Source organism: Mauremys mutica, chromosome 2 (assembly GCF_020497125.1).
Source record: "Mauremys mutica isolate MM-2020 ecotype Southern chromosome 2, ASM2049712v1, whole genome shotgun sequence".
NCBI lineage: Eukaryota > Metazoa > Chordata > Testudines > Geoemydidae > Mauremys > Mauremys mutica.
In genome coordinates, this window is record NC_059073.1 from 99546180 (window position 1) to 99573528 (window position 27349).

Below are 27349 nucleotides of genomic sequence, written 5' to 3' on the forward strand. Positions count from 1 at the left end.
AGAGAGGGAGAGGGAGAGGAAGAGACAGAGACATACACCGTATGTGTGAGAAAGAGATGCGCATTGCCCCTTTAAGTATGCTGACCCCACTCTAAGTACACTGCCTTTTTAAGTAGATCAGCAAGTTGAGACAGCAGCTGCTGCCAGCAAGCTCCCTCCATCCTGAGCTCTATCGTGTGTCGCCCTGCTCTGTGGAGATGGAGTACAGGAGCGGGGGGAGGGGAACACCCTGACATTAGCACCCCTTTTCCACCTCCCTTCTCCCTCCTGGTACAGCAAGCAGGAGGCTCCCGGGAGCAGCTCCAAGGCAGAGGGCAGGAGCACACATGGCAGTAGGCAGATAGCCTGCTGCACAGGGTACTTAGGGGAGCTGATGGGGGGCTGCTGGTCCATCCTGGTTCCAAGCCTCCACCAGCTAGCTCCAACGGGCTGCTTTTTCTGCAAGCAGTGGACGCAGCAGGTGGCTGCCAAGCTACATTATAAAGGAGCTTTGCACAACTTTAAATGAGCATGTTCAACGTTGTTTCCAGCATGAAACAAGGTTAACTGGGACGATGTTAAGTGAGGAGTTACTGTATTTGACAGTATGTTGGGTATAGTCATTTTCACTGTTTCCCCGGATAGTCAGATACTGATCCTTCAACCTATTCTACATAGATAGACCCTAGCGATGCCTTCATTTCCACTTTTGTTTCTGTGGGTCTTAAACAAAGCCGTATAAGGGAGATAAATGTTTAAAGGGGTGGGATAATGTGAATTGATAGGGAGAAACTTGGGGTGCAAGTGTCTGACATTACTTTTAACTCCTTTTATAAAACTGAATAGATTTCAAGTTGACCATGTCCCATCATACTTTTCTGCTGTGGTTTCTATCTAAGTAAAACCACTAATCCTCACTAACGACTCCTGGGGGCATTCTGCACCTCTGTGCATGTGCAGAATTTATGTCCTGTACAGATTTATTTGCTTCCTTGCAGAAAAATGATTTTCTGATGGGGAAGGAAAGGGAAGTCACAAGAGCGATCATGGGACCCTCCCCAGCAATATGTTTCAGGTGCCCAGGGCAGTCGGCAGAGAGGTAAATCACTGTGGGGCAGGGGACAGGACTGGGGAAGACCCGGCTGGTGGTTCCTACCCTGCGCCAGGTTCAGATGCCAGTCCCGGCTGGGCTCGGGAGGACGAGACTTCCTCTTCTGCACAGCAACCAGGGCCATATTAGACCCACCCCCAGATTTCTCCTCTGGCTGTAGGAAGCTCTGCAAACTCTCTTCTCCCCCCGCCCCCACGGTTCCTGCAACTATTGCTCCTCAGCTGTAGCGGGAGGGATTACTGTACAGGGAGCTACTCCCCCATCTGCCCAACCCCCATGCATCCAGACCCCCCTCATAACCAGATCCTCCCGCCGAGCCTCACACCTAGAACCCCATCTGACGAGCCCCACTCCCCCTGCAACTGGACCACCCCAATGAGCCACCTGCACCCCACCCTACCAAGCCCCAACCAGTTGCACCTGGATCCCCACCCTACTGAGCCCCACTCCTCCAGCATCTAGACCCCCTGCTGAGTCCAACACCAAGACCTCCCTGCCGAGCTCTATCCCCCCACACCTAGACTCCCCCCTTGCTGAGCCTCAACCACCTTCACCTGGACCCCCTGCAGAGTCCCTTTACTGTTGCACCCAGAACCCCTCAACAAGCCCCTGTGCATCTAGATCTCCCCCTGTACCTGGATCCTCCACTGAGCCACCTGCACCCAGATTGCCCCACACAGAACCCTCTCAACCCACACCTGGATCCCTCCATAGTTGGATCCTGCCTTGCTGAGTTGGTGCACCTGGCACAGAGGGGCAGGGCTCTGGGGTGTTTCTGGGGCATGCCCTGTCCTTGTGCTGTGTCAGGGTTGGATGTAGCCTCATTACTGAGTCTGTGCCTTGGGGGTGGGGAGGAACTTCACAGTGATCTCCCACCTCCATGCAGCCAGTGGCCTGTGCTCCCCAGTGCCATGCTTGAGCCTCCACATTTGAGAAATAAAATTTGCAGAATTGTGAGCAGAATTTTTAATTTTTTGGTGCAGAATGTCCTCAGGAGTAACTACAGTTTCATATCTCATACTTAACCTTTCAATATAGTCTTTAAAAAATAAAAATAAAAAAAAGATTCCCTTCCCTTCCCCTGTCCCACACACACTTCTCCAAAATTCAAAGAGCTGAAAGAACTTTACTCAAACTTTGCTTCTTTCTCTATCGGGCAGAGACCAGACATGGAAAATGTAAGTGCCAGAAATGTGTTTTGTAGCCTTGTTCTGCATCCTAGAGTTGCCAAAGTACTTAATCCTACAATAAACTCTACACAGGCACAATAGTTGTCCTGTATGGAACTCATACCTTGCTGTATTGAGACCGTAGTACATGCATAACTTTAAGCATGAGAGTAGTCCAAGTTGAAGTCACTTGAGTCTCTCAGGCAGAGGTCCTGGAGGAAGGCTTTTTCAGGCAACCTTAATTCTGGTATTTCCCAACTTTTGAGTTCTTGACTTTGCAACCTGAATGTTTTTTTAATGTAGTTTGTTTGCAATTTGTATAGGTATTACACAATGTAGATAAAGAAGGTAAACTGATGTTTACTCAGTATGTTGATGTTTTGAATAGTAAATGTGAAGCATGTATTTTTACTTTGAATATTTAATAATAATTTTTTAATCAAGGCGATGCACTGAAAATTTCAAAATAAGATCCCATAATGTCAAGTGGAATTTAACAGTAATCATTTTAGGAATAAAATTCTCTAAAAAAATACAAGTCACGTTGATATAAAATGATGTACGTTTCTAATGTTGTGGGTAATTTATATGAAGTTTTATATAATGAATGAGAATTTATATAATGAATGAGAAGTATCTTCCACACATTTTGTCCCCATACCGTCCCTTTCTAAATTAGCCACATTTAAAAAATAAATAAATTGCTTGTTATGTTATGGAACTCCATAAACTATCAGGATCTCATAGATTGTAGATACAAATCAATTCCTTTTTTGACATTATATAGCAGTTTGAGAAGCAAGTGTTGTAAAGTTACACAACTTCAGCTACGTAAATAACATAGCTGAAGTCAACGTACTTAGATCTACTTACCACGGGGTACACACTGTGTTATGTTGACAGGAGACGCTCTCCCGTCGACTCCCCTTGCTCTTCTCGTTCAGGTGGCATATAGGAGTCGACGGGAGAGCGATCTGTGGTCAATTTAGCGGGTCTTCACTAGACTCGCTAAATTGATCACCAATACATCTATCGCCGTGTGTCGATCCTCTGGTAAATGTAGACAGGCCCTTAGTGTTTCTATTCTTTTGGTGTTTTCAGTTAACCTAGAGACAGTAGGTACCAGCTAGTTTCACAAAAATACAAAGTAGTAAAACTATCTGAATCCTTAAGTAGGTGTGGTTCTCTATCCAACTTTATAACTTTTCCTAACCTTTGCCTTACTTTAAGATGACAAATATTTTTAGATAATGGTAGGCAACGGGTTTTCTTGCCATCCTTCTGGTCATTTTGTGGAAAAATCCCCAGATTGGATCTCCTTTTTATTTCTCTCTACAAATCTGAGGAATGTTACCTTTCAGCTTCTACTTCCTCTGCATCTAAAATTCTTTGTGTGTGTGTGTTTGTGTGTTATACAGATGGGTATGAAAGATCTTTTACTTTTTCTTTTTTTTTTGTCAAGGCAACATGCTTGCTGTGTTCATAAAGGCACAAGCAAATCCATTTAATTTTCATTTACTTATTGAAGGGGTTAACTAAATATTGAAGTATGGCTGCATCTTATTTTAAGTTGGGAAGAGAGACTAGTGTCTTATAATGAAAGACAAACTTTTTGTTTTAGTGTTTCTCCTTTTCTTCCCCTGTTTCTAAAAGTAGAAGCATTTAACTGAAGGAGGAGAGGTAGAAGTGCTGAGAACTGTAGTTTCTTCATTTCAGCTTCATCAGATGGAATCTATCAGCTGTTTCCTGATACTAGACTATCTGGAGTCTAAAGACAGCCAATCTGTGGTTAATTTGAGAAGTCCCGGGTGCCACCATAGTTAATCAGCAGGAACTGAGGCAGGTAGGTAGGTATGTGTGTACAAAATCTCTGCAGCAGTAGTAGATTGGGGTTCAATTCATGCTTCAAGAAAGTATGATAGGAGAAAATAAGCTCTAATTAAAATAAAGTACAAATCCTCTGATTATAGAATCTGATTGTAATCTACACACTGGGGAAGCTATATTGTACATATATATATTTTTCTTTTCCTGTTTAACTCATTCTGACTCTAGTTGCCCTCAGGTGTCAGTTTGCAAACTTGTTTCAGACTCTTGGACAGTGATACACATGTGCAACATAAGTATGAGTGTTTGCATGGTCTGTGTAGCTACTACCTACATGGAATGGATCATTTCTTGTTGTAACTTCATTCTGTATGCTTTACTTTGGTTATTTTAGTAGATAACAGGTATCAAAGCTTTTGAGTAGTGCATGAAGAAAAACATAATTTCTCCTCTGTATTGATTTTGTTGGGATACTGCTCATTGAAGTCCACCTATGTGGATGCAGTTCTAGGTTCACAGTTCATTCCATTAAGAGTTGATCTTGTAAACATTTAGAATATGAGTAACTTTACTTCTGTGAACAGTCTCATTGATTTGTCTGGAACATTAACCATAATTATCAAGACTGAATGCCAGGGGCGGCTCCAGGCACCAGCACGCCAAGCGTGTGCCTGGGGCGGCAAGCCACGGGGGGGCGCTCTGCCGGTTGCCACGAGGGCGGCAGGCAGGTTTCCTTCGGCGGCATGCCTGCGGAGGGTCCTTTGGTCCTGCGGTTTCGGTGAACCTCCTGCAGGCTGCCACCGAATCCACGGGACCGGGGACCTCCCGCAGGCAAGCCGCCGAAGGCAGCCTGCAGTGCTTGGGGCAGCAAAATACCTAGAGCCGCCCCTGCTGAATGCATCACTCAAATAAATAAAAAAACAAGCCACTGCAATGTGTGGAATCTGGTTTCATTAAGTATGTGTGGGGATAAACTAATTAAGGTTCTGATCTTGCAACTGGTGGCATGGGGATGAACCTCTACACCCAGTGGAACCATTGTAGTATCAGGGCCCAGGTCATCTCTGTCAGATGGTAAAAACCAAGTCTGGGAAAGTGAAACTGAAGCACTTACTGCATGATAGTCAGGTTGTTAACTTGCACTTGAAAGTCTTGTGTTAGCTTTCCTGAGTAGGATGTCCAAGCAGCAGTCGAAAATGAAAGCTGGTTTTCTGACTTGATTTTCTCATAAATGGTACTTGACAGCTCACCTGAGCTGTACCATTGTTAAATTCCTCCTTTCTTTCCTCTTAGCCAGTAAGACCCCTTTACTTTGAGGTATAGACATGACTAATGATGTCTGTGCTCCCTCAAAGTACAGCATAAGGCACATAAGTGCTGTTTGGTGGCTGTTACAAGAAAACTGAAACGGAAAGCAAGTTTTCATTTTCAGGTTGTACGCCCTGGCCAGGCGGTGCATAATTATTTTTTAAACACAGTTCAGCTTTTAACTGAGAGAGGGAAGCAATGTAAAAAACATACAGTATCTTTCTCACCTTTCTGGCATCAAGTTCAGTCTTAAAGTGGTGAGGAACAATGGCAGCCTTGTGTTCTCTTCACAGTAGCATGACATTGTGGACCGTTCTCAGGCCGTAACTAGAGAGGGGCAGCTGCTGCACAGGGCGCAAAAATAGGGCAGTACACAGGATCAGGCCCAGTAACGTCAGCCTCCCCCACCCGCCCCCAGGATTGGGCCCAGAAACGTCCAGTTGGAGCCTAGGGTTCTTAGGCCCCCCCCCCCATCCCCACAGGATTGTGGACCCAGTGACCCTGGCTGGAGCAGGATTCCCGGCACTAGGACCCTGACAGGGCAGCAGGCAGGCAGGGCACTGAGTGCTAGCTTGGCTCCTACTAGCTTGCTCATTTCTCAGTAAAATCTGCTGAAGCTGCTGCCCTCGCTGGGGATTAAAAAGGTTAAAGGAGGCAAATCAGGGGGAGGGAGGTGATGAGCAGGGAGTGGAAATTGAGTGTGTGTGTGTGTGTGTGCGCGTGCGCACACACGGACAGCTGGAGGCAGGGGAAAGAGAGGGGGCGAGGAGCACACTTGGCCAGGGAGGAGCTGCCAGGTGGTGGCAGGGGGCAAAACCCTGGAACAGGGAGGGGCAGGAGGGTAACAATAGGGTAAGTGTTACCCCAATAGAATGAGCCATCTGCCCTGTTTGCTAAAATAGGGGGTGGGGAGTAGAGGTACTTCGATGTTTAGGAGGAGGTGTTCAGACAAGTCCTGGGCTGCTTGTGATTTACAGCTAGAGGAAGCAACAGTAGAAACAAAGGCTATGTCTACACTACAGACCTTACAGTGGCACAGCTGTACCGCTGCAGCTGTGCCACTGTAAGGTCTCCCGTGTAGCTGCTCTGTTCCGGTGGGAGGTCTCTTGTCAGCATAATTAAGCCACCCCCAACAAGTGGGTGGGAGCGTGTTGCCTGCTAACATAGCACTGGCCACACTGGTGTTTTTGTCAGTGGAACTTAAGTCAGTCAGGGTGTTGCCCTGGATTTAAGGGATGTGTGTACCTCAAAATGTAATTAAGTTAATTGTAACCATATTTATGTGCATTTGGCCACTGTAAATTAATAAAATAAAACACCACATAATTAAGGTTTAATTTAGAGAAGGCTTTTAGAAGCAAGGTTATATTTAGCTGGTAGTTTCTGCTAATCAGAATGGGAGGAGGGGACAAACAAGCAAACAGTTGAAACTAAAAACCTTGATGGTTAAAACTTCTTGAGTCCAGATTCTTTTAATAGTAAAAGTTTATTAAAAAGGTAATAATGCAGTAAGGTTTATTGTGACCCATGTGTTTTATAAAAGTTAGTTATAAAAAATTATCTAATAAAATGTACTTTAAAGCAGTCCTCTGAAGCCATTTAAAAAGATGTTTTTCCTGATACCATTTCTCCCCGGTAGGTGAGCAGCTGGCCACTGTGAACCTGCTGTTAATTACTCAATACCATTCCAGATATTTGGTAATTATCTGGGATGTTTTAAACCTATTTGTTTGTTTGTACTTAAAAATCTAATAAACTGCAGTTTTAAATAGAGTATGCTTAGTTGCATGGATCTTATCAGACAGAATAGCTGAGTTCCTGTTAACACCGCCTAAAGTAAAATAGTTAAGTTGCCCCTGTTGGGGGTTCTGAAAACCCTGGGTAGCAAGGTTTTTTTTCCACACCTCTGACTGATAGAAGTTTTACCAACAAAAGTGCAGGTGTAGACATAGCCAAAGAAAGTAAATATTGCAAAAGTAAAACATGCTTTTTTAGTCAACTCTCAGTAGGGGTAAAACACGATGTGCTCCCGCCTCATGCTGTGTTTTCCTGTTACTGTGACCTACCCTTACTTCTTGCTGCCGTAGCCTAATTTAGTCATTATTACAGAGAAAAGAATAAGGAGCCTCCCTCTAAATCATTGTTATAATGCACCATTAGCCAGTCAGCAAGGTCTATCGGCACATTAGGGAATTGACACCTTCAGGGCAGACTGGCCCAGAATGGTGAATGCATCTTGGCTTTTCTTTTAAAAGGCCTCTAATTTTGGGCTAGGGACAATTTTCAGCTGTGCCTAGACAGATAAAAATACAGGGCATTTATTGTACAGGTGAAGAGACCAATAGGGAAATCTGCACTGAGTGCAGATCTGGATTGGGGCTGCTGGTAAGATATGCACTGGTGAAGAAGCATGTCCACTGTGACCTGTGCTTGTAGTACTCTGGGCTGTGACCTAGCCAGTCTGTTCCTGAAACCGTTCTCTACGAGACCGGGGCCATCACCTCAGTGATATGTCCATCTAGCCACTATAACAACGGCATTGGCATTGTCTCACACTGAAGCACAGCATAATCTGATTTCACAGTTACTGCCATATACTTTCTTCTGTCTCCACACTTAGGCATGGGAAGGATACTATAGGGATGTGGGACTGTGTGAAAATGAATGTGGCACCTGAAAAAATCATATGGTAGCTTTTATTGTCTACATACTGTACTGATACACAAAAATAAATGCATTATCATTAATCTATAATATCCTAACTCATATCACCTAAAAAAATAAACCCTGTAAGGGGTGCAAATATGCTTGGTCGCCCAGGGCATTAAAATGCCTAGTTACAGTTCTGCTTGCTTCAGTTTTGATTTTGAGATCACCATCTCCTCTTCCAACTTGTTGTCTAAGTGGAGGTTCTGCTGCACTACCCCTTTAGAGCTATATTTGGTTAGGAATAATGCATATATCAGTCTGTCCATTACAAACTACATCAGTTTGTGAATCTGGATTATTACTTTGTCTAGTATTAAGAAATGGAAAAATACAACTTACACAAATTGAGCAATAAAAATGCATATCTCCACCTAACAAATAGTACATACAAATTTGAGAAACCTCATTTTGGCTACACAAAATGGGGGTAAAAAGTGATATGCAGTTGGTCCTAGAATTTTTCGATAAGTCACCTTCAGTTTTTCCTCATTACCAGTTTACACCAACAATAAATCTAGTTGGCTATCACAAAGTAAAATTATGGTATATTTCTAAATCTGATGTTCACATAATCTTTAGTGTAAAATGATATGGTACCATTACTTTCTCTTGTTTCTTCCTAACCCTCCACACTCTCTTCAGATTGAGACCAAATTAACTGAGGGCTTGTCAACACTTAAAATGCTATAGCGGTGCAGCTGCACTGATGCAGGTGTGCCGCTGTAGCTTCAGTGAAGACACTACTTATGCCGACAGGAGGGCTTTTCCTGTCAAGGTAGGTACTCCACCTCCCTGAGAGGCGGTAGCTATGTTGATGAGATAAGCCCTTCCATCAACATAGCACTGTCTACACCGGGAGTTAGGTTGGTATAACTTCGTCGATCAGGGGTGTGGATTTTCCACTCCCCTGAGCTACATAGTTATATTGACATAGGTTGCTAGTGTAGACAAGTCTGAGTAGAGTATGTTCTGTGGATTGTTTTTTCTTATGGCACTGGCTTTTTATTCCATAGCCAGCAATAATCGGAAATCAGTATAGGAATTTGACCATATTCAATTTTTTATGTGGCCATTGGAGTGGAGGTTGTTCTTTTAGATATCATTCATGCTACGAGTTTGGTGCAGTCTTGTTGAGTTGACTACGCATCATGTGCACTTGTGTTCTCTGCGATTGGTGCATATTTCAATTCAGGAACCATGAATAATGTTACTGTATTTATTTGTTACAGAAATATTAATCAAAATCAGTACAGTATAAAATAAAAACTAACTGCAGTACCAACATGAAAATTGGAGTAGCATTTTAATGGTGTACGAGCATTCAACTGCTGTTACTCTACAGCCAGTTTTCTTTCCCTTTTTAGGGAAAGGCTTGAAAATTGCTGCTGGAGGTGATGTTATTGGAGTCATATTAGGAGAAGAATGATTAGACTAATGCTGGCCAGGAAATTGTTTTGAGAAAGTGCTTTATTTTATTGCTTCTAGCCTTTCAGTGTACACCTTAAACAGTTGTACTGTGTTTCTAAAATTACTTTTTGAAATGCTTTGGGATTTCAAAGACAAACTCTGTTGTCTAAAATTCTTTGGCAGTACTTTCATGTGGATGACTGATTGGGTTATGCCCTTTTCAACAAGTGTTCCAGCTCTCCAGGACTAAAAGCATTTGTTGATACTTCTATGTGTTTTCTTTTTGCAGAGACTGTCCTAATTTAGAGAAGCATAGGTCCTTTTATGGTTTTACAAATATCTTTTCTATTCTCCCTTTCATTTTCATTACATAAATTTGTAGTAGACTTTTTGCTCCCCAAATAAATAGTTTTAGAAACTGTCCCCCTGCTGAAGACCCTTTATTTCATTGTAATAAAATATATTTAAAAAGTACATTGCTTTCTGCCCTTAGCTATGAAGACACACACCATGTTAAGTAATTCTAGCCAAGTGTCTGTAACTTTTATTAAAATAGCTTTAATAAGATAGGACAATGTTTCTTTTAGGTATTAACAGCAGTAAAAAAAAAAAGGAGAGGGGAGCAACAGAATCTTAGAACTGTCATACCAGGCACAAACAAACAACATCATATCTGAGTGTCCCCTTCATTCTTTTGCCAGGGGGCTGAAGGACAATGTGCTATCAAACTTAGATATAAATTTGTAGTCATTGCTACCTACCCAAGCCATACAAAAGAAAAAGAGGAATACTTGAACAACTCAGTTAATGCAGTTGTGTGAAAAATTCAAAACTTCAAATACAAAGAAAAAAGATACCTAGGTATTACTTTGAACTGTAACCAGACAGATGTGGAAAGATACAGGAGTCCCTGCAGGCAGTGGTGGGTGAAGTAGGGAAAGGGTCTGTTTCAGCCCATTGCAGGTTTGCATTTTCAGCTGCCTGCTGGCCAATCCAGTTACCTGGTAGAAGTGTTGGGTCTGGCTACAGATTGGCCTCCTTATAGGAGGCAAAAGACTAGCAAGCAAGGTGATGCTGCCTGAGGGTAGGGCCAGTCGTCAGGTCCCAACTCTGCACTCTGACGTCAGCTTAAATGGTTTTGCATTCTGTTGTCATTTTGTGTACAACTGATAGCACTGTTAGTGATACAGAAACTTTCAAGGGTTTCTTTTATTAATGTGGTTTTCCTCCTACTTTTCTATTAGCAAAGATGAACCTCACTTCTGCTATTCTAAGGATTGATAATGGTTACCAGATTTGCTGTATGTGCTGATAAAGCATTATTACTGATGGGCAGTTTTTCTACTTATGCTTTATATATCTCTGGTAAAAAGAATTGTAGAACAGATGGGACTAGCTATTTTGTGTTTGGAGCTAGAGAAGAGTATGCTGTTTGCCATTGGGAAAAGGGACTTTGTTAGACCCATGTGAGACAGAAAACTTTTTTCCTTTGTTAGTCATTTTATAAAAGTTTTGAAGGTTTAAATGCTTGGTGCATAATAATGAAAGTTCAGGGCATAGGTAGGTATTTATTTATTGTTAGACAAGAAAGGGCCTGAATTACTGTTAAACTGTGAAAGTGTAAGATTTGAATTATCTATATCATCAAGTCCATAAGGACCTCAGAACTGCTTTTACCTCTCTCCATCTCGCATATGAAAGTGTGTTTGTGCACTTCTTATGCTGAGCTACAAGGCCCATGCTGAGCAGCAGAGCTCCAAAGAAAAGCAAGGAGAGAGGATGGGCTCTGGCACAATTTAAAACAGTGCTGAGACCAGTCCCAAACAGGTCTGTTGTGTTTCTTTGTTTTCAGAAGGCATCAGAGCATCAACATAAAGAAGTATTCAGATTAAAATGGCTTAATTGAAAGCAGATTTTTTCACCTTTGACCCAGGAATGTAGTCCAAGTTTAGTAAAAAGAAAACATAGCAGCATCTCCAATGTGCTTGTGACACAGTGAAAAAATTGAAGCTTGCTGTGCAGTTTGTAATTTTCCCCACCTGGAATTTTTTATTTTGTAGTGTCTAGTGTGGACATGGACATTACTCTCTACATTAAACATTTTAAGTACTTGTTACAGAGTGCTAAGCATGAAACCCTGAGTCACAGCAGCTCCAATCAGGCATAGCAGATTGGAGTTGATGAGGCAGACCTGTGCATAATTTGTGGGTGGGGCAGGGCAGAAAGGCTAAATAAGCCATTAGCCCAGTAGTGGGCAACCTGCCGCATGCAGCCTGTCAGGGTAATCCGCTGTTGGGCCATGAGACAGTTTGTTTACATTGACCGTCCTCAGGCATGGCTGCCCCACAGCTCCCAGTGGCTGCGGTTCACTGTTCCCAGTCAATGGCAGTGAGGGGGAGAGAGTGATTGCTCTCCCCCTGCTTGTAAAGATGCTAGGTGTGGTGGGACTCAATTATAAATAAACTGCACAGGATGTTGAACCAGCACCAGGGTCTCTGTGTGGTTTGTCGACTGAGACAGAAGCAGGACCGAGGAGACCCTGTTACAGTTCTGTTTGAAGTGTTGAGGGTGGATGGTGGGAAAATCTCATTAGACAGCATCGTCTCTTAACATATTGCTGAAGGTGCAACTTACCAGTGGAAGTTAAGAAGTGTTAAGTAAAATAAGTGATGTTTGCTTTTAAAGAACCATTTCTTAACAGTTGATATGTATAAAAATAAATGTACTTCCTATTTGCCCCAACCTTCAAGTATTCCATAATACTTTGACACGGCTTCTTAGATCACAGAGGTATTCATTTTAAGGTAAATTTTGAGTACTCAGTTTGAAAAGAAATCTGAATTATGCAAATATTTAAACTACTGTGAATCTTTCAGTGCATTGAAACCTGATTGTGGTTGTGCCTCATCAGTAAAGAAATGTGACTTAGTTAGGTGAAGGCTTTTAATATATTGTTTAGGATTAAAAAATTTTAAACGATGTATTGGACATTTGGTGTGAATCCATACAGAATAAAAAGAAATTAAGTGGCTGTGGCTTTAATGTGTAGTGCAAAGTTTAAATGTACATATTTCTTAGTAAATTGGGGCTATGTCATGTCAGTTTCTTCTATAAGCATAATTTCCTTTTTCAAATCAATAGCACATTCGGCATTAAAAATCAGTGGCATGTTACCTATGATAATTAAGTACACAATTTTTAGGTAACTATGCATTTGTATTAAGATGCTTTTAGATCCAAGGCTAACTATGTACTTCCCAATTTTCAGTATTAGGCTTTAATCAAATGTTTCAGAAACGTGTTCCCCCCCTTAAAAAAAAAAGGCATACAAATTCCTTTTTTAAATCTCCAGAGCCATGCATTGAGTGGTGATTGTGGGTACTGTCTATATTTTTCTGTTCAGTTTATCTCTGTGCACAGTTGTGCTGAATGCTCTGAAACAGGATGTGCTTTTGCTATGTTATAAACTTTGTAGATAAGCCTTCTTATACTTTATGCTAAACTATAATAAATCTAATAACTTGTTATAGCTGGGATTTTGTATTTCTAAATTGATACCTAGAGCATACTCTAAGTGCAGCAATAGTGTAGTTGTAAGTGTAAAAATCAAGTTAAATATTTTCATGTTCCATTTGATGGAAATAAATGGACAAGTTAATTAATTAAAATTCCTAATTGTAGGAAGGGCAATTGATAAATGAAATTGAACCCTACCTCTTCAAAATCATAGCAGACCAGCATCCTCCTCTTCCTCTGCAACCACTGCTTCCTCTTCCTCCCCTGCCTGGGGAGCACCGATGACCTGCAACAGCACCCTGTCCACAGTCACTGAAACCCTGATTCCATCCTAGTAAGGTGGGAGGCCCCTGGCAGGGGGAGGCAGCTGGAGAGTGAGCCTGCCCTGCACTCACCCTGCAGCGATGACTCCCATCCTGTGGGGCTGGGTCCAAGGGTTAAGAGAGAGCCTACCTCAGGCTCCCTCCGGGCAACAGTGGGTCCTGTGAGGCTGTGCCTGAGCATTGAGAGCAAACCCACTCCACACTTACCAGCTTACAATGCCACTCATTCAAATTTGGCCAGGCTGTACCCTTGTCATGATGGAAGGGCAGCTGAGCAACCCTGTGTGCCAGGTTGCAACATGGAGTGGGGAGCTGGGCCCAGTCCTGTGAGACACAGGAGCTGCCACTGTGGAGTGGGTGCAGAGCAGTCTGGCTCTCCAACACGTCCCTGTCCCTCCCCTCAGTGCCACCCTCACCACTGGGCAGTGGGGCAACCCACCTAGTGCCTTCCCACATGGACAAACAGAGAAGACACAGTATCCGTGAGTTCTTTTCTCCTCTGTGACAGACTTGAAGCCCTAATTATAGGAAAGCGTAAATTCTATAAATACATGTTAAAGAATGGCTGTGTGTCAATTTCTGATTCTATTTTTGTTTCTATTCAGTGTTTCAGAATTATCATTTGAATTGTAATTGTTCAAGTTTGGCCACATATGGGTGTGTCTGATTTTTGTATTAACTCTTTTAAGGAGAAAAAGTGTGTGTCTAATTTCCAAAGCTGGCCTGTTACATAGTCATGTCTTCTGGCAGCACTGTAAATAGTGTTTATCTCAGGAAATGGCTATAGTTAACCTAGGTGAAATAGGTAAAATGCATAAAAGCTCTATAATACAAATACACAAACTTTCTGTTGACACAGTCCCACACATAAACCATTATGACAGACGTGCCAGATGTCCTATTTAAATCATTTTGACACAATGATTTAATTGAAACTGCTCTGAAATATTTTAAACACACAAAACAGAGCACTCCCAATTCACACTTTTCAAACAATCAAACACGCACCAAAAAAGAAGCTTACAAGAAGTGGAAAATTGGATAAATGACCAGGGAGCAGTATAAAAATATTGCTCAGACATGCAGGAGTGAACTCAGGAAGGCCAAATCACACTTGGAATTGCAGCTAGCAAGGGATGTTAAGAGTAACAAGAAGGGTTTCTACAGGTATGTTAGCAACAAGAAGAAAGTCAAGGAAAGTATGGGCCTCTTATTGAATGGGGGAGGCAACCTAGTAACAGAGGATGTGGAAAAAGCTAATGTACTCATGCTTTTTTCACCTCTGTCTTCACGAACAAGGTTAGCTCCTAGACTGCTGCACTGGGCAGCACAGTATGGGGAGGAGGTGACCAGCCCTCTGTGGAGAAAGAAGTAGTTCAGGACTATTTAGAAAAGCTGGATGAGCACAAATCAGTCAGCATGGATTCACCCAGGGCAAGTCATGCCTGACTAATCTAATTGCCTTCTATGATTAGATAACCGGCTCTGTGGATGAGGGGAAAGCAGTGGACGTGTTATTCCCTGACTTTAGCAAAGCTTTTGATATGGTCTCCCACAGTATTCTTGCCAGCAAGTTAAAGAAGTATGGACTGGATGAATAGACTGTAAGGTGGATAGAAAGCTGGCCAGATCATTGGGCTCAACGGGTAACGATCAATGGCTCCATGTCTAGTTGGCAGCCAGTGTCAAGCGGAGTGCCCCAAGGGTGGGTCCAGGGGCTGATTTTGTTCAATGTCTTCATTAGTGATCTGGAGGATGGCATGGATTGCACTCTCAGCAAGTTTACAGATGACACTAAACTGGGAGGAGTGGTAGAAACGTTGGAGGGTAGGGACAGGATACAGAGGGACCTAGACAAATTAGAGGATTGGGCCAAAAGAAATCTGATGAGGTTCAACAAGGACAAGTGCAGAGTCCTGCACTTAGTACAGAAGAATCCCATGCACTGCTACAGACTAGGGACTGAGTGGCTAGGCAGCAGTTTTGCAGAAAAGGACAACAGGTTACAGTGGACAAGAAGCTGGATATGAGTCAACAGTGTGCCCTTGTTGCCAAGAAGGCTAATGGCATTTTGGGCTGTATAAGTAGGGACACTGCCAGCAGATCAAGGGACGTGATCATTCCCCTCTATTCAGCATTGATGAGGCCTCATCTGGAGTACTGTGTCCAGTTTTGGGCCCCACACTACAAGAAGGATGTGGAAAAATTGGAAAGAGTCCAGCGGAGAGCAACAAAAATGATTAGGGGGCTGGAGCACATGATTTAGGAGAAGAGGCTGAGGGACTGGGATTATTTAGTCTGCAGACGAGAAGAATGAGGGGGCATTTGATAGCTGCTTTAAACTACCTGAAGGGGGATTCCAAAGAGGATAGATCTAGACTGTTCTCAGTGATACCAGATGATAGAACAAGGAGTAATGGTGTCAAGTTGCAGTGGGGGAGATTTAGGTTGGATATTAGAAAAAAACTTTTTCACTAGGAGTGTGGTAAAGCACTGGAATGGGTTACCTAGGGAGGTGGTGGAATCTCCTTCCCTAGAGGTTTTTAAGGTCAGGCTTGACAAAACCCTGTCTGGCATGATTTAGTTAGTGTTTGTCTTGCTTTGAGCAGGAGGTAGAACTAGATGACATCCTGAGGTCCCTTCGAACCCTGATATTCTATGATTCTGTGCATTCTTTAGCTTTCACGATATATTTTAAATACAGCATCACTATAACAACTCCAATCAACATGTGTTTCTGGAAAATAGATCCTGTCAAATTAACTTGAAACCTGTTTTTTATAAGATTACAAGACTGGTTGATAAAGGCAATAGTGTTACTATATTATTCTTAGACATCTCTAAGGGATTTGACTTGGTACCACATGACTTTAATTTTAAACTACAACCATACAGATTAACATGGTACACATTAAATGGATTAAAAGATGGCTAACTGTCAGGTCATGAAATGTAATTGTAAGCAGGGACTTATCATCAAACAAGTGTGTTTCTAGTGGGTTCGTGCAGGGATTGGTTCTTGTCCCTATCGTATTTAACATTTTTATCAGTGACCTAGAAGAATACAGAAAACTACCATTGATAAAATTTGCAGATGACACAAAAACTATGGGCGTGGTAGATAATGAAGAGGATAGGTTGCTGATTCAGAGTGGTCTGGATCAGTGGTTCTCAAACTAGGGCCGCCACTTGTTCTGGGAAAGCCCCTGGCGGGCCGAGCCTGTTTGTTTACCTGCCACGTCCGCAGGTTCGGCCGTTCGTGGCTCCCACTGGCCGTGGTTCACTGCTCCAGGCCAATGGGGGCTGCAGGTAGCGGAGCAGGTCAAAGGATGTGCTGGCCGCCCTTCCAGCAGCCCCCATTGGCCTGGAGCAGTGAACCGCGGCCAGTGGGAACCGTGATCAGCCAAGCCTGCGGACGTGGCAGGTCCGGCCTGCCAGGGGCTTCTCCAGAACAAGCGGCAGCCCTAGTTTGAGAACCATTGGGCTGGATCACTTGGAGAATTTTGTTTAAGCAACCAATGTGCCTTTTGATACAGCCACATGTAAAGAACAAACAGTGTAGACCATGCTCACAAGATGGGGGACTCTCTCCCAGGAAGTAGTGATTCCAATACAGATTCCAATGGTGGATAATACGCTGAACATATGTGTGATGCTGTGACCAAAAGACCTAAATCAGTCTATAGATGTATTAGCGGAGGAATCTCAAGTAGAAGTATGGCAGTTATATCACCTCTGCATTTGGCATTGGTGCAACCACTGCTGGAATACTTTGTCCAATTTTGGGGTCCTCAGTTCAAGAAGGATGTTGATAAATTGGAGAGGGTTCAGCAAAGAGCCCTGAGAATGATTAAATGATTGGAAAACATGCCTTGCAGTGGTAAGACCCAAGGAGCGCCATCTAGTCCATTTAACAAAGAGATAGTTCTAGTGACTTGTTCACAGTTTCTAAGTACCTGCACGGGGACAAAAAATTGATAATTGGCTCCTCAGTCTAGCAAACAAAGGTATAACAAGATCCAATGGCTGGAAGTTGAAACTAGACAAATTCAGGCTGGAAAAAGTTGCAGTTTTTTAACAGCGACAGTAATTAACCTTGGAACAACTTAACAACAATTTTTAAATCAAGATTGTATGTTTTTCTAAAATACATGATCTGGTTCAAACAGGAATTAAATCAGGGAATTCCTGTGGCCCGTTTTATACAGGTCAGGTTAGATCAGTGGTGGGCAACCTGCGGCTTGTCAGAGTAATCTGCTGGTGGGCTGTGAGACAGTTTGTTTACACTGACTATCTATGTCTTCTTCTAAATTATGTTTGGTAAAAATCTGATTTTAAAATAAAAGTTTTTGGACTATGTTTCTTTTTCTTCCTTTGGTCCCTGGCTGTCTCCACTCTCATTTCATGTTGTCTCTATAGCTTTCTCCTTCCTTTGATCTCAAAGTATTCCTAAAATATTTATATTGTCCACTAGACTTTTTGGAACACCATGGCATAATTTATTGCATATTCACAGCAGCAGATATCTGCAGCAGACCTTTCTTGAGATCTTATTAAAATTGACTATGCAGGAGGTACTACTGAGAAAGCACTTCTGTTCAGGGACTCAGCAATAGTATAATTCTTACAGAGTTCCAAATGAAGTTGTCCTGCTGGTGTTAACTGCTATTTTTATAACAAATACGACATCAAGATGCATTCCATGAAATAATACATATACTAATTTTTGTCATCCCTAGGTGGGAAAAATCTGTGCATGCAAAAGTGTCCCAGTGAGTTCCTAAATGCTTCATTCTTTGCACATCTGTATGATGTCTGTACAGTTCTTTACTAACAGCCCTCAATATAAGGCCTACCTACTTCTCAGAGGTAAGCATTATTAGCGGTTTACGTCTGGAAGAATTGAGACAGAGGCTATAAGGGTGTGTCTAAGGGTGTGTCTACGCTACAGAGGAACAGCTATTGGTTATGCAGGGACACCCACTCTAGTGCTGCAGTGTAAATGCTTCCTACAATGAAGGAAAGGACCTTTCTGTTGATGGTTAATCCACCTCTCTGAGAAGCAGTAGCTAGGTTGACAGAAGAATTTATCTATCAACATAGTTGCATCTATACTGTGGTTAGGTCAACCTAACTGCGGTGTTTACGGTGCCAGATTTTTCACAGCCCTGCGATGTAGCAAGGTCAATATAATTTTTAACTTAAACCAAGTCACTGGATTTCTCAATGCAGAAGGTCCAATATGTAATAGGACTTAATAAAAAGCCCATTGAAATCAATTTCAGTTAAATTCAGTATTTCAGTTGAATTCAGTGGGCTTCAGGCCAGGACCATAGTTCATTTGATCACGTTGCTTGTTCCTGGGTGAATAAACTGATGCCCTCGGACATACCAAGGTTAATCCTGCTCATGACTGCATACGTTTTTATAACTTCAAGGCATGACCATCATTCTCATGATATGCTTTATTAATCTGATAAATATATTAGCTACCAAAAGTTATAGACCTATAATCCAGAAGGTTTCTGTGCTAAAACATAGTGTTTACAGTTGCAGTGGCAGATCTTTCTTTCTGGACTAGCATGAGAAAATATTGGCAGCTACAGCATTTTAAAATATAGCAGTGTCATTTTGTGACACAGTTCTCTTGTATTCTTTACAACAGGGATCGGCAGCCTTTGGCCCGAGGCCCATCAGGGAAATCTGGTGGCGGGCCAGGAAGGTTTGTTTTCCTGCAGCATCCTCAGGTTTGGCTAATCGCAGCTCCCACTGGCTGCGGTTTACCGTTCCAGACCAATGGGGGCAGTGGGAAGCGGCCCTGCACATCCCTCGGCCCATGTCGCTTCCCGAAGCCCCCATTGGCCTGGAACAGCAAACCGCGGCCAGTGAGAAGTGCGATCGGCCGAACCTGCGGACACTGCAGGTAAATAAACCTGCCTAGCCCACCAGCGGATTTCCCTGATGGCCCACGTGCCAAAGGTTGCTGATCCCTGCTTTACAATATAGTAGTTATTTTAGTTTTATTTGATAATGTAGTTTTCTCAAGATATGTTAGCCTGAAATTCCAAGGTAAGGTTCCATTTTGCAAAAATCCTCAAATAATCAAAAGTATGCTAATGCACAGTTTAAATCAATCCTAAAAAGAACTACTCTGCTCCCACAGTGGCACTCAGAACCAAGAAAAATTCAGAGATGACCTTTTCCTCTCTTCCCACCGATTCGTTTAATTAAAGGCTTCAAAATTAATACTTTATTCTTAAACTTAGTGAAACTTTGTGATAAAGTTTTTGCAGATGTGTGTTGCCTGCTATCAGGGTGCTCCAAGGGGGTCAAAGTTAAGGTAGTTTGGATGATCATACTCTGCATATGCATAATTTAAAATATGTTTGATTTTTGTAAAGTAGAACCTTAACTTACAATTTACAAACATTTTACATACATTCTTAACGTTTGACAGTGGAGGGCGCAGGGAGAATTAAGAAATCCAGAAACTTAATTTGTAAATGCCGTAAATGATAGATTCATTGTGGTTTTTTCCTTGAGTATTTCCTTAGATTTTAAAAAAAAATGTTTAAGAATTGCTCAGTAGTAGAAGTACCTGTAAACCTTGGAAGCCAGTCATAGATCCAAGTCCTGTTGGAATGTAAGCTGGACCAGACAGCCTCCCATTTCCAGAAGTGGCTACCTCCTTCCTATTCCCCATGTTGGCCTTTCATCTTATATACAGCGTTCCCTCTCCCGTGGCCCCAATGTAGTTTTCTATTGGCTACTCCCTACTTTGCCACTCATGAGTAATTCAGCTATCACAAACTCATTCTAATAATAATTATACCATGCCATATCATTATGTATTTTACTTACATACATATTTAGGTATTTTCACAACACCACCTTTAAATATCTCTATAATTCCTACATGCACTCCCTCAAACTTGTGAAAGCTCCTTCTTAACATTGTCTCTAAGAGAAGTGAAATTTGATGTTGCTGGGTGCACCTGTTTTTTAAAGAAAAGACCCAAAAGGGAGTTGGGAGAACCTTTGAAAAGTGAATGAAAGGAATTTTTGGAAATACCCATATCTCTGAATTTCCTTGTTTGATTTGCTTTAAAAAAAAAAAGTTACCCTGTAATAAGATGTGAAGGAGACTGTTTTGTTGTTGTTGTTATTAATATTGTCTTATTATAACTTATAAGTCCAATTCTGTGATTTATCAGAGGGGTAGCCGTGTTAGTCTGGATCTGTAAAAGCGTCATGCATCCGACGAAGTGGGTATTCACCCACAAAAGCTCATGCTCCAGTACGTTTGTTAGTCTATAAGGTGCCACAGAACTCTTTGCCAATTCTGTGAATGAAATTCTCATTTCACTCTTAACTACTGCTCCTTAATAACAAGAAAATGTTTTTCATGGTTATGTCTTCTTGTAGCCACATGGTTTTTCTTAAAGTGTTCTTTAAATTAAAAGGCATTTTGAAGTGTGACAGAAATCCTGAAATTAATGTTTGGGCATGATCCTGCAGCCCTTACTTGGGGAGCTCCATTTGTAATAATTTATACCAAAAAATTAAGGTTGGTTGTTAGTAACTGAGTGAATATAGTTGTGGTGCACAAATTAAAAGGCATATTACAAGGCTGCATGGCTCATAAGTAAGGAGAGGCATGTAGCTGTGCTGCTTCAGGAGGAGCCCTGGGAAAGAATTTTCCCAGTAGGGAGTAGGGGGGAAGTAACTTATTGTAGCCATTTACCTGGTTCCGCCCCTTGCACCATTTCATCTCACTTGGGGGTAGTGGGAGAAGGAATGGAGCCAAGGCTCCACCTACTCCCCACTCCTCTCTGCCTACATACTCTTGGGGTGGGGAAGGAAGAAGAGGGTAAGGAGTAGTATTGAGCTGGCACACCTTGCTCTCTCTGCTCTCCACCCCCCATGCCTGGAGCTATGATGTGGGAACCAAAGAGGCTGGGCGCACAGAGTGGGTGAAGGTCTCTTAGGGCTTGTCTACACCGGAAAATTTCCTCATGGCCATGTTAGGACCAGTCACAATCTAGCCCTGGAGTAGGAAGCTTGTTGTACCCATTATCATCTTCAACAATTAGTCAGCTTCCCCTGTGTTTGGGTTGGTCTTTCATATAGCAAAGGAGAGAGGAAAATTATATATAAAACTAAAATGTGATTTTAAAACCAGAAAAACTGGCAGGCAACTCAAAAGCAAATGTTGTAATTTTAAGTCATTTCTTGAACTTGACTGGATTTTCTAAGTACAGCTTTGCATTCATTTGGTGTCCATCTCTTAAATACTGTAGTTTTCATTTAAAATGTTTTTTTTTTGTGTGAAGTTAAATGTCTTTTTATTTGTTTCCAGGAAATGGCTCTTGAAGTTAAATGAGACTGGATAAAATACATACATGAAGCAGAGGCTGCTCTACATGTGTTAAGGCTAAAATACCAGAAGAGTTTTTGATCAGCCAGACTTGGTAGCTTGTCATAATGAAGAAAATTAGTCTCAAAACAATTCGCAAATCCTTTAACTTAAATAAAAGCAAAGAAGAAAGTGACTTTGTAGTGGTTCAGCAGCCATCATTAAGTGAATTTGGAAAAGATGACTCCTTGTTCGGCAGCTGCTATGGTAAAGATTTGGCTAGCTGTGAAGTTAACAGTGAAGATGAAAAAGGTGGCAAAAATAGATCAAAAAGTGAAAGCTTAATGGGTACTTTAAAAAGAAGGCTTTCAGCAAAACAAAAGCAGAAAGGGAAAGGCAGCACGCCATCTGTAAGCTCTGCTGATGACGATACCTTTTCTTCCTCATCTGCTCCAATAACCTTTAAAGATGTGAGAGCTCAAAGACCTCTAAGATCCACATCCCTCCGTAACCACCATTACAGTCCAACACCATGGCCCCTTCGATCGACAAACTCAGAAGAGACATGTATCAAAATGGAAGTGAAAGTCAAGGCCTTGGTCCACTCCTCTAACCCAAGCCCAGCACTGAATGGTGTTCGAAAGGACTTCCATGACTTGCAGTCAGATAGTGTGTTTCAAGAACAAAACAATACATTAAAAAGTACAGAATCCCAGAATGGGGACCTACATCTTCATATTGATGAACATGTGCCTGTAGTTATTGGACTAATGCCTCAGGACTACATTCAGTATACTGTGCCTTTAGATGAGGGAATGTATCCTTTGGAAGGATCACGTAGTTACTGTCTGGATAGTTCTTCACCCATGGAAGTTTCAACTGTTTCTTCTCAAGTGGGCGGAAATGCTTTTCATGAAGATGAGAGTCAGGTGGATCAAGATGTAGTTGTTGCTCCAGATATATTTGTGGACCAGGCAGTGAACGGTTTGTTGATTGGTACCACAGGAGTCATGTTGCAAAGCCCAAGAGTTAATCACAGTGATGTCCCTCCACTCTCACCATTGCTACCTCCGATTCAGAATAATCAAATCCAAAGGAACTTTAATGGACTGAATGGCACAGATGCCCATGTGGCTGAAAGTATGCGCTGCCATTTGAATTTTGATCCTAACTCTGCCCCAGGAGTTGGAAGAGTTTATGACTCTGTACAAAGTAGTGGTCCAATGGTTGTGACGAGCCTCACAGAGGAACTGAAAAAACTTGCAAAACAAGGATGGTACTGGGGCCCTATCACACGTTGGGAGGCAGAGGGAAAACTGGCGAATGTGCCTGATGGTTCATTTCTTGTTCGAGATAGCTCTGATGACCGTTATCTTTTAAGCCTGAGTTTTCGCTCCCATGGTAAAACCCTTCATACTAGAATTGAACATTCAAATGGTAGGTTTAGCTTTTATGAACAACCAGATGTGGAGGGACATACTTCTATTGTTGATCTAATTGAACATTCAATCAGGGACTCTGAAAATGGAGCTTTTTGCTATTCACGGTCTCGATTGCCTGGATCTGCAACTTACCCAGTGAGATTGACAAACCCAGTATCTCGGTTTATGCAGGTGCGTTCCTTACAGTACCTGTGTCGTTTTGTTATACGTCAGTATACCAGAATAGACCTGATCCAGAAACTGCCTTTGCCAAACAAAATGAAGGATTATTTACAAGAAAAGCACTACTGAAAGCTTATGGGAATCTTGCATCTTGCACTTTGGGAACAAAAAAAAGATTGAAATACAGTTTACAAATTTTCATTGCTATCAAAATCTTTTGCTGCCATAACAATGTTTCATTTTTGTGTGTAAAGAAGGGTAATGCATCTTTTTTGTTTGTTTATGTTTGGTGTTTTTTGTTTGTTTTATGGGGCTTTTTTTTTTTTAAAAAAAGGTTCACAAGGTTTTTAGAAGTGTGAAATAGCTATCTTTCATCAATGTGCAGAAAATAATCACAATGTGAATGATCAAATTCTCCTTAATTTCCCCAAGTGCTGCTATCCACTGTGATTTTTATGCATTGAGTGCATTTCATGTGTATTCAACCATAAGTAAAAGTGAAATGAAACTTGTAGAATGGAATTTTTGTCTTCTTAAAATGGCCTATTTTATAAAGATAATTGTGGACAAAACATACAGATAGATAAATTACAGAATTTAGGTATACAGCGAAAATGATTTCCCAGCATCCTAAATGAACATCTCCATAGAACTGCCCTAATTTAAAACTTATTAATTGATGTAGCTGTGTGATGGAATATAGTTATGCAGCATATCTTTGGAAACCTCCTTTCTCCTAAATGATTTCGTAGTTTGTATGCGCTATTTTGCCTTTGAGAAATTGGGTTGAGTTTTCTTTTTCTTGGAATTTCCTTATAATTTTTTCTTCTCCTTTTAAAAACAGCCTTTTAAAAACAGTTTTGAAAAACAGTACAGAGCATCAATATGGAAATTGTAGTATTTAAAATTATGTTAAACATGGATTACTAATGACATTGTTGGGAAAAAAAAATCTACAAATCTCCCTAATTGTAGAAACTATCAATTAAAGTGATAATGTGACAAGACTTCTGAAAACAATTTCTACACTACAGTTGGTTGTCCCTGCCCTCCCCCTTTTCCCTCTTGCATTTTGATATTTAGTATTTGATTCTGGGATTTTTGGGGGGAGTTGGGGAGGGCTTAAACAAATTATACCTAAGGCTGCATTTTTTTTAACCTTTGTATATTTGAAATTAGTAACAGAAGGGGTTTTGGTTTAATATAGTGGCCACAGAAAAGGGCTTTGTTACTAACAGTCTCAGGAGCTGTTATGAAAATTGACTGTTTTGACATAAAGGTATCATATCAATTTAGTAAATATTTCTAACATCTGACAAGAATAGTGGCATTTAAAAAGTCTATGGGGAGCCTGACCTTCTAAAAGAGATTTCTGAATTGGGAGACTAGGCCCTAGATTGAAAAGTTTTCCTTGTGCAATATTCATCATATTGGTGTTTCCCTTTATAGCTATTTTACATTTGTGCTTTCAATTTTAAAGGTGACCATGACTAAATTTGTTTTTTAGTTTTGTTTTTAAATCAATGTTATATTTTTTAGCCTGTCACCTTCTCCGTCAGCAGTTGGTAGAAGTTGCTACTTAGTAAAGATCAACATAGAAAAAAGCTGGGATAAATCCTTTTTGAATCATTTTCTTCTGGTTATTTTATCTAGCTTTTTTGCCCCCTGAAATGAGTTTGTAGCATTGGATACACTATTGCTGCAAAGTGCTACAGTAGCACTACATCTTGGGTTGCCTGAATTGATATGCTAAATTTATATATTTTTTTTTATTTATTTTTTGGACCACAGTATTTAAAAAAAAAATATCAAAGGCAGATAAAGCCTGTCTGCTCTGAGGGATAGAGGATGATGATTTCTTCTTTTGTCCAATCATATTTTTGAATATTAAAAAAATATTCTCAGCAAAGTATATATGTTTAATTTGTTGTCTCTGCCATTCATATATATTTATGCAAGCTTGAATCCAGATTTCTCTCTTCTGGAGGTTTTTTCTTCTTCTTTGAATCAGGGCTACAAACTTTATTAAAAAAGGCACAATAATCTTATAACATGGTACAGTGTTCTGATTCTATCTGAGGGGAGGACGGAGGAAATCATTTTTATGGAATATGAAACATGCTTGTTAGGATGAAACCTCTCACATTTTTTTCACTTTAAAAATTCTTCCCCCATACAATCCAGAGGGACTGTACATTGTACAAAGTCTCTAGAATTGTGTAGTACATTAGGCAATGATATAAAATTAGTGAAATATATCCCAATGTTTAACAAACTTAAAGATACATTTAAAATATGCTTTGTGCATAAGTATTTAATGGACCTTGCATAAGGGCTTAAACATGTGAAACTTTAATATCCCAATTTCATTGCTGTATTAAGAAAATATATATGAACTTGTGTGCTAAGTTTCTTTTCCATGTCTTCATTTATTCGTTTGGTCACCTATCAGAGTTGGTCACTTCTGAAATATTACTTTTGGTTAAATTCATCCAGTCCATTTTGAGTTGCCTTCTTTGCTGTGTACTTTAATTGTAAACTTAGTAAAAGGTCCAGTTCTAATTGGCTCTTTTTGATGAGCTTTCCATAGGTTTGATTAAAAGGACCCTGACAAGTAATTTAGACCTAAGAGAAGACCTGCCTAGAATTTTTTTGTAATCTGATGCTGTAATGTCCTAAATTTCAAATATTTTGAAATCCACCATTCTGTAAAGACTTTTTTTAAAAGCTGCCAGATTCAGAATCTATCTCTTTTTGTTACTGAAGCAGTCTTCCAGCCAATAGTAGGAGCACAAATTAAGAAACCCTGTTTTGACAACATTGACTTATAGTTGCTTATTATAATGATTACTGTGATAGCCACAGTAATGTTGTTTAGTTACAAGGCAACTGAAAATTATTAAAGGGCTACAACTGTAGTCAGGAAAGACGGTCTTCATTTGTGCTCCATAACAAATATAGGAACAAAATCTGTGTTTGCCAAATGGAAGAAAACAAATATGGTAGGTTGAAAAAAGTTATTTTCAGGCTTTTAAAAGAAGATAAAGATTAAATAAAAATAAAATAAAAACAACTTAATTCTGTTCCTTTAAAGTAAAACAGTGCTTCTTTTATTCAGTACAACAGTCAGAGTTGCAACTGAATTATTGGAAAATGTATTTGAAGATGAAACTTTGAAATAAAATTGATTTCTGAAGCTACAAGATGATGGAAGTTATTGGTGACACTGGCTGGTTAACTAATTAGAAGAATGAAGCTACAGCTTGTATTTCAATATTATGTCAGAAAGGTTTTTTCTGATTCTTACAACAGTGTTAATTGTAGTTAATTGAACAGCAAAATTGAAGTTTATTTATATTCTTTGGTCAGGTTGCAGGTCCCTTATGCTGCTGCTGACATCAATCAATACCATCTTTTTTATCAAGATGGCTTCCACCATTAGTAGCCTTAGAAATGCTATTATTAATTAGAAATTTTATTTTCAAATATATACATTTCATATTCTGATCATGCTAAGAGGTGCTTTTATATGAAAATTGACGGCTGGGCTAATCAAAATATGAGCAGTTTTTCTTTTCTGCATTTCATACTGAGTGAATTATGGATATGTAAATTAAATCATAATACCAGCAATATATTGCCTGTGATTCCAGTAAGGAATGGTTCTCAGTTACATAACTTTTAAATTTTCAGCTAAATGATGGGTACAATATTGATTGCCAATCTTATTTCTTTTAATACTTTTTAAAATTCTACGAAGAAAAATATTAAAAACCATTCTTTATTAAAGACATGGGATAGTTAATAGCTCACAACATCACAAAATATTATGGAGTTTGCTGTATCTGGAAAGTGCTCTAAACCCTACACATAGATAATGAAAAAAATTCTTACAGAGTTTTGTATTAATACATGTTGGGTTAAAGAATTTTATCTTGGTGATGGAGTGCCATGAAATTAATACTTGCAATCCAGATTGCTGTAGTTTACATTTTTCTGTATGTTTCAAGCTAGGTGTGCGGTATTTGTACTAAGCACAC

At 40.6% G+C, this 27349-nt stretch overlaps 1 protein-coding gene across 6 annotated transcripts in view; it reads left to right on the forward strand.

The window, feature by feature from the left end:
* SOCS6 (suppressor of cytokine signaling 6) overlaps positions 1-26378 on the forward strand; it is a 48277-nt gene extending 21899 nt beyond the window's left edge. For 5 of the 6 annotated variants that reach the window (XM_045007358.1, XM_045007361.1, XM_045007359.1 and 2 more), the window contains exons 2-3: positions 18089-18218; positions 21709-26378. In XM_045007358.1, the coding sequence (XP_044863293.1) occupies positions 21834-23438 (1605 nt within the window). In that variant the 5' untranslated portion in view covers positions 18089-18218; positions 21709-21833 and the 3' untranslated portion in view covers positions 23439-26378. The remainder of the gene's footprint in view (positions 1-18088; positions 18219-21708) is intronic. The other variant, XM_045007363.1, reaches the window with a different exon arrangement.
* The last annotated feature ends 971 nt before the right edge of the window (positions 26379-27349 follow it).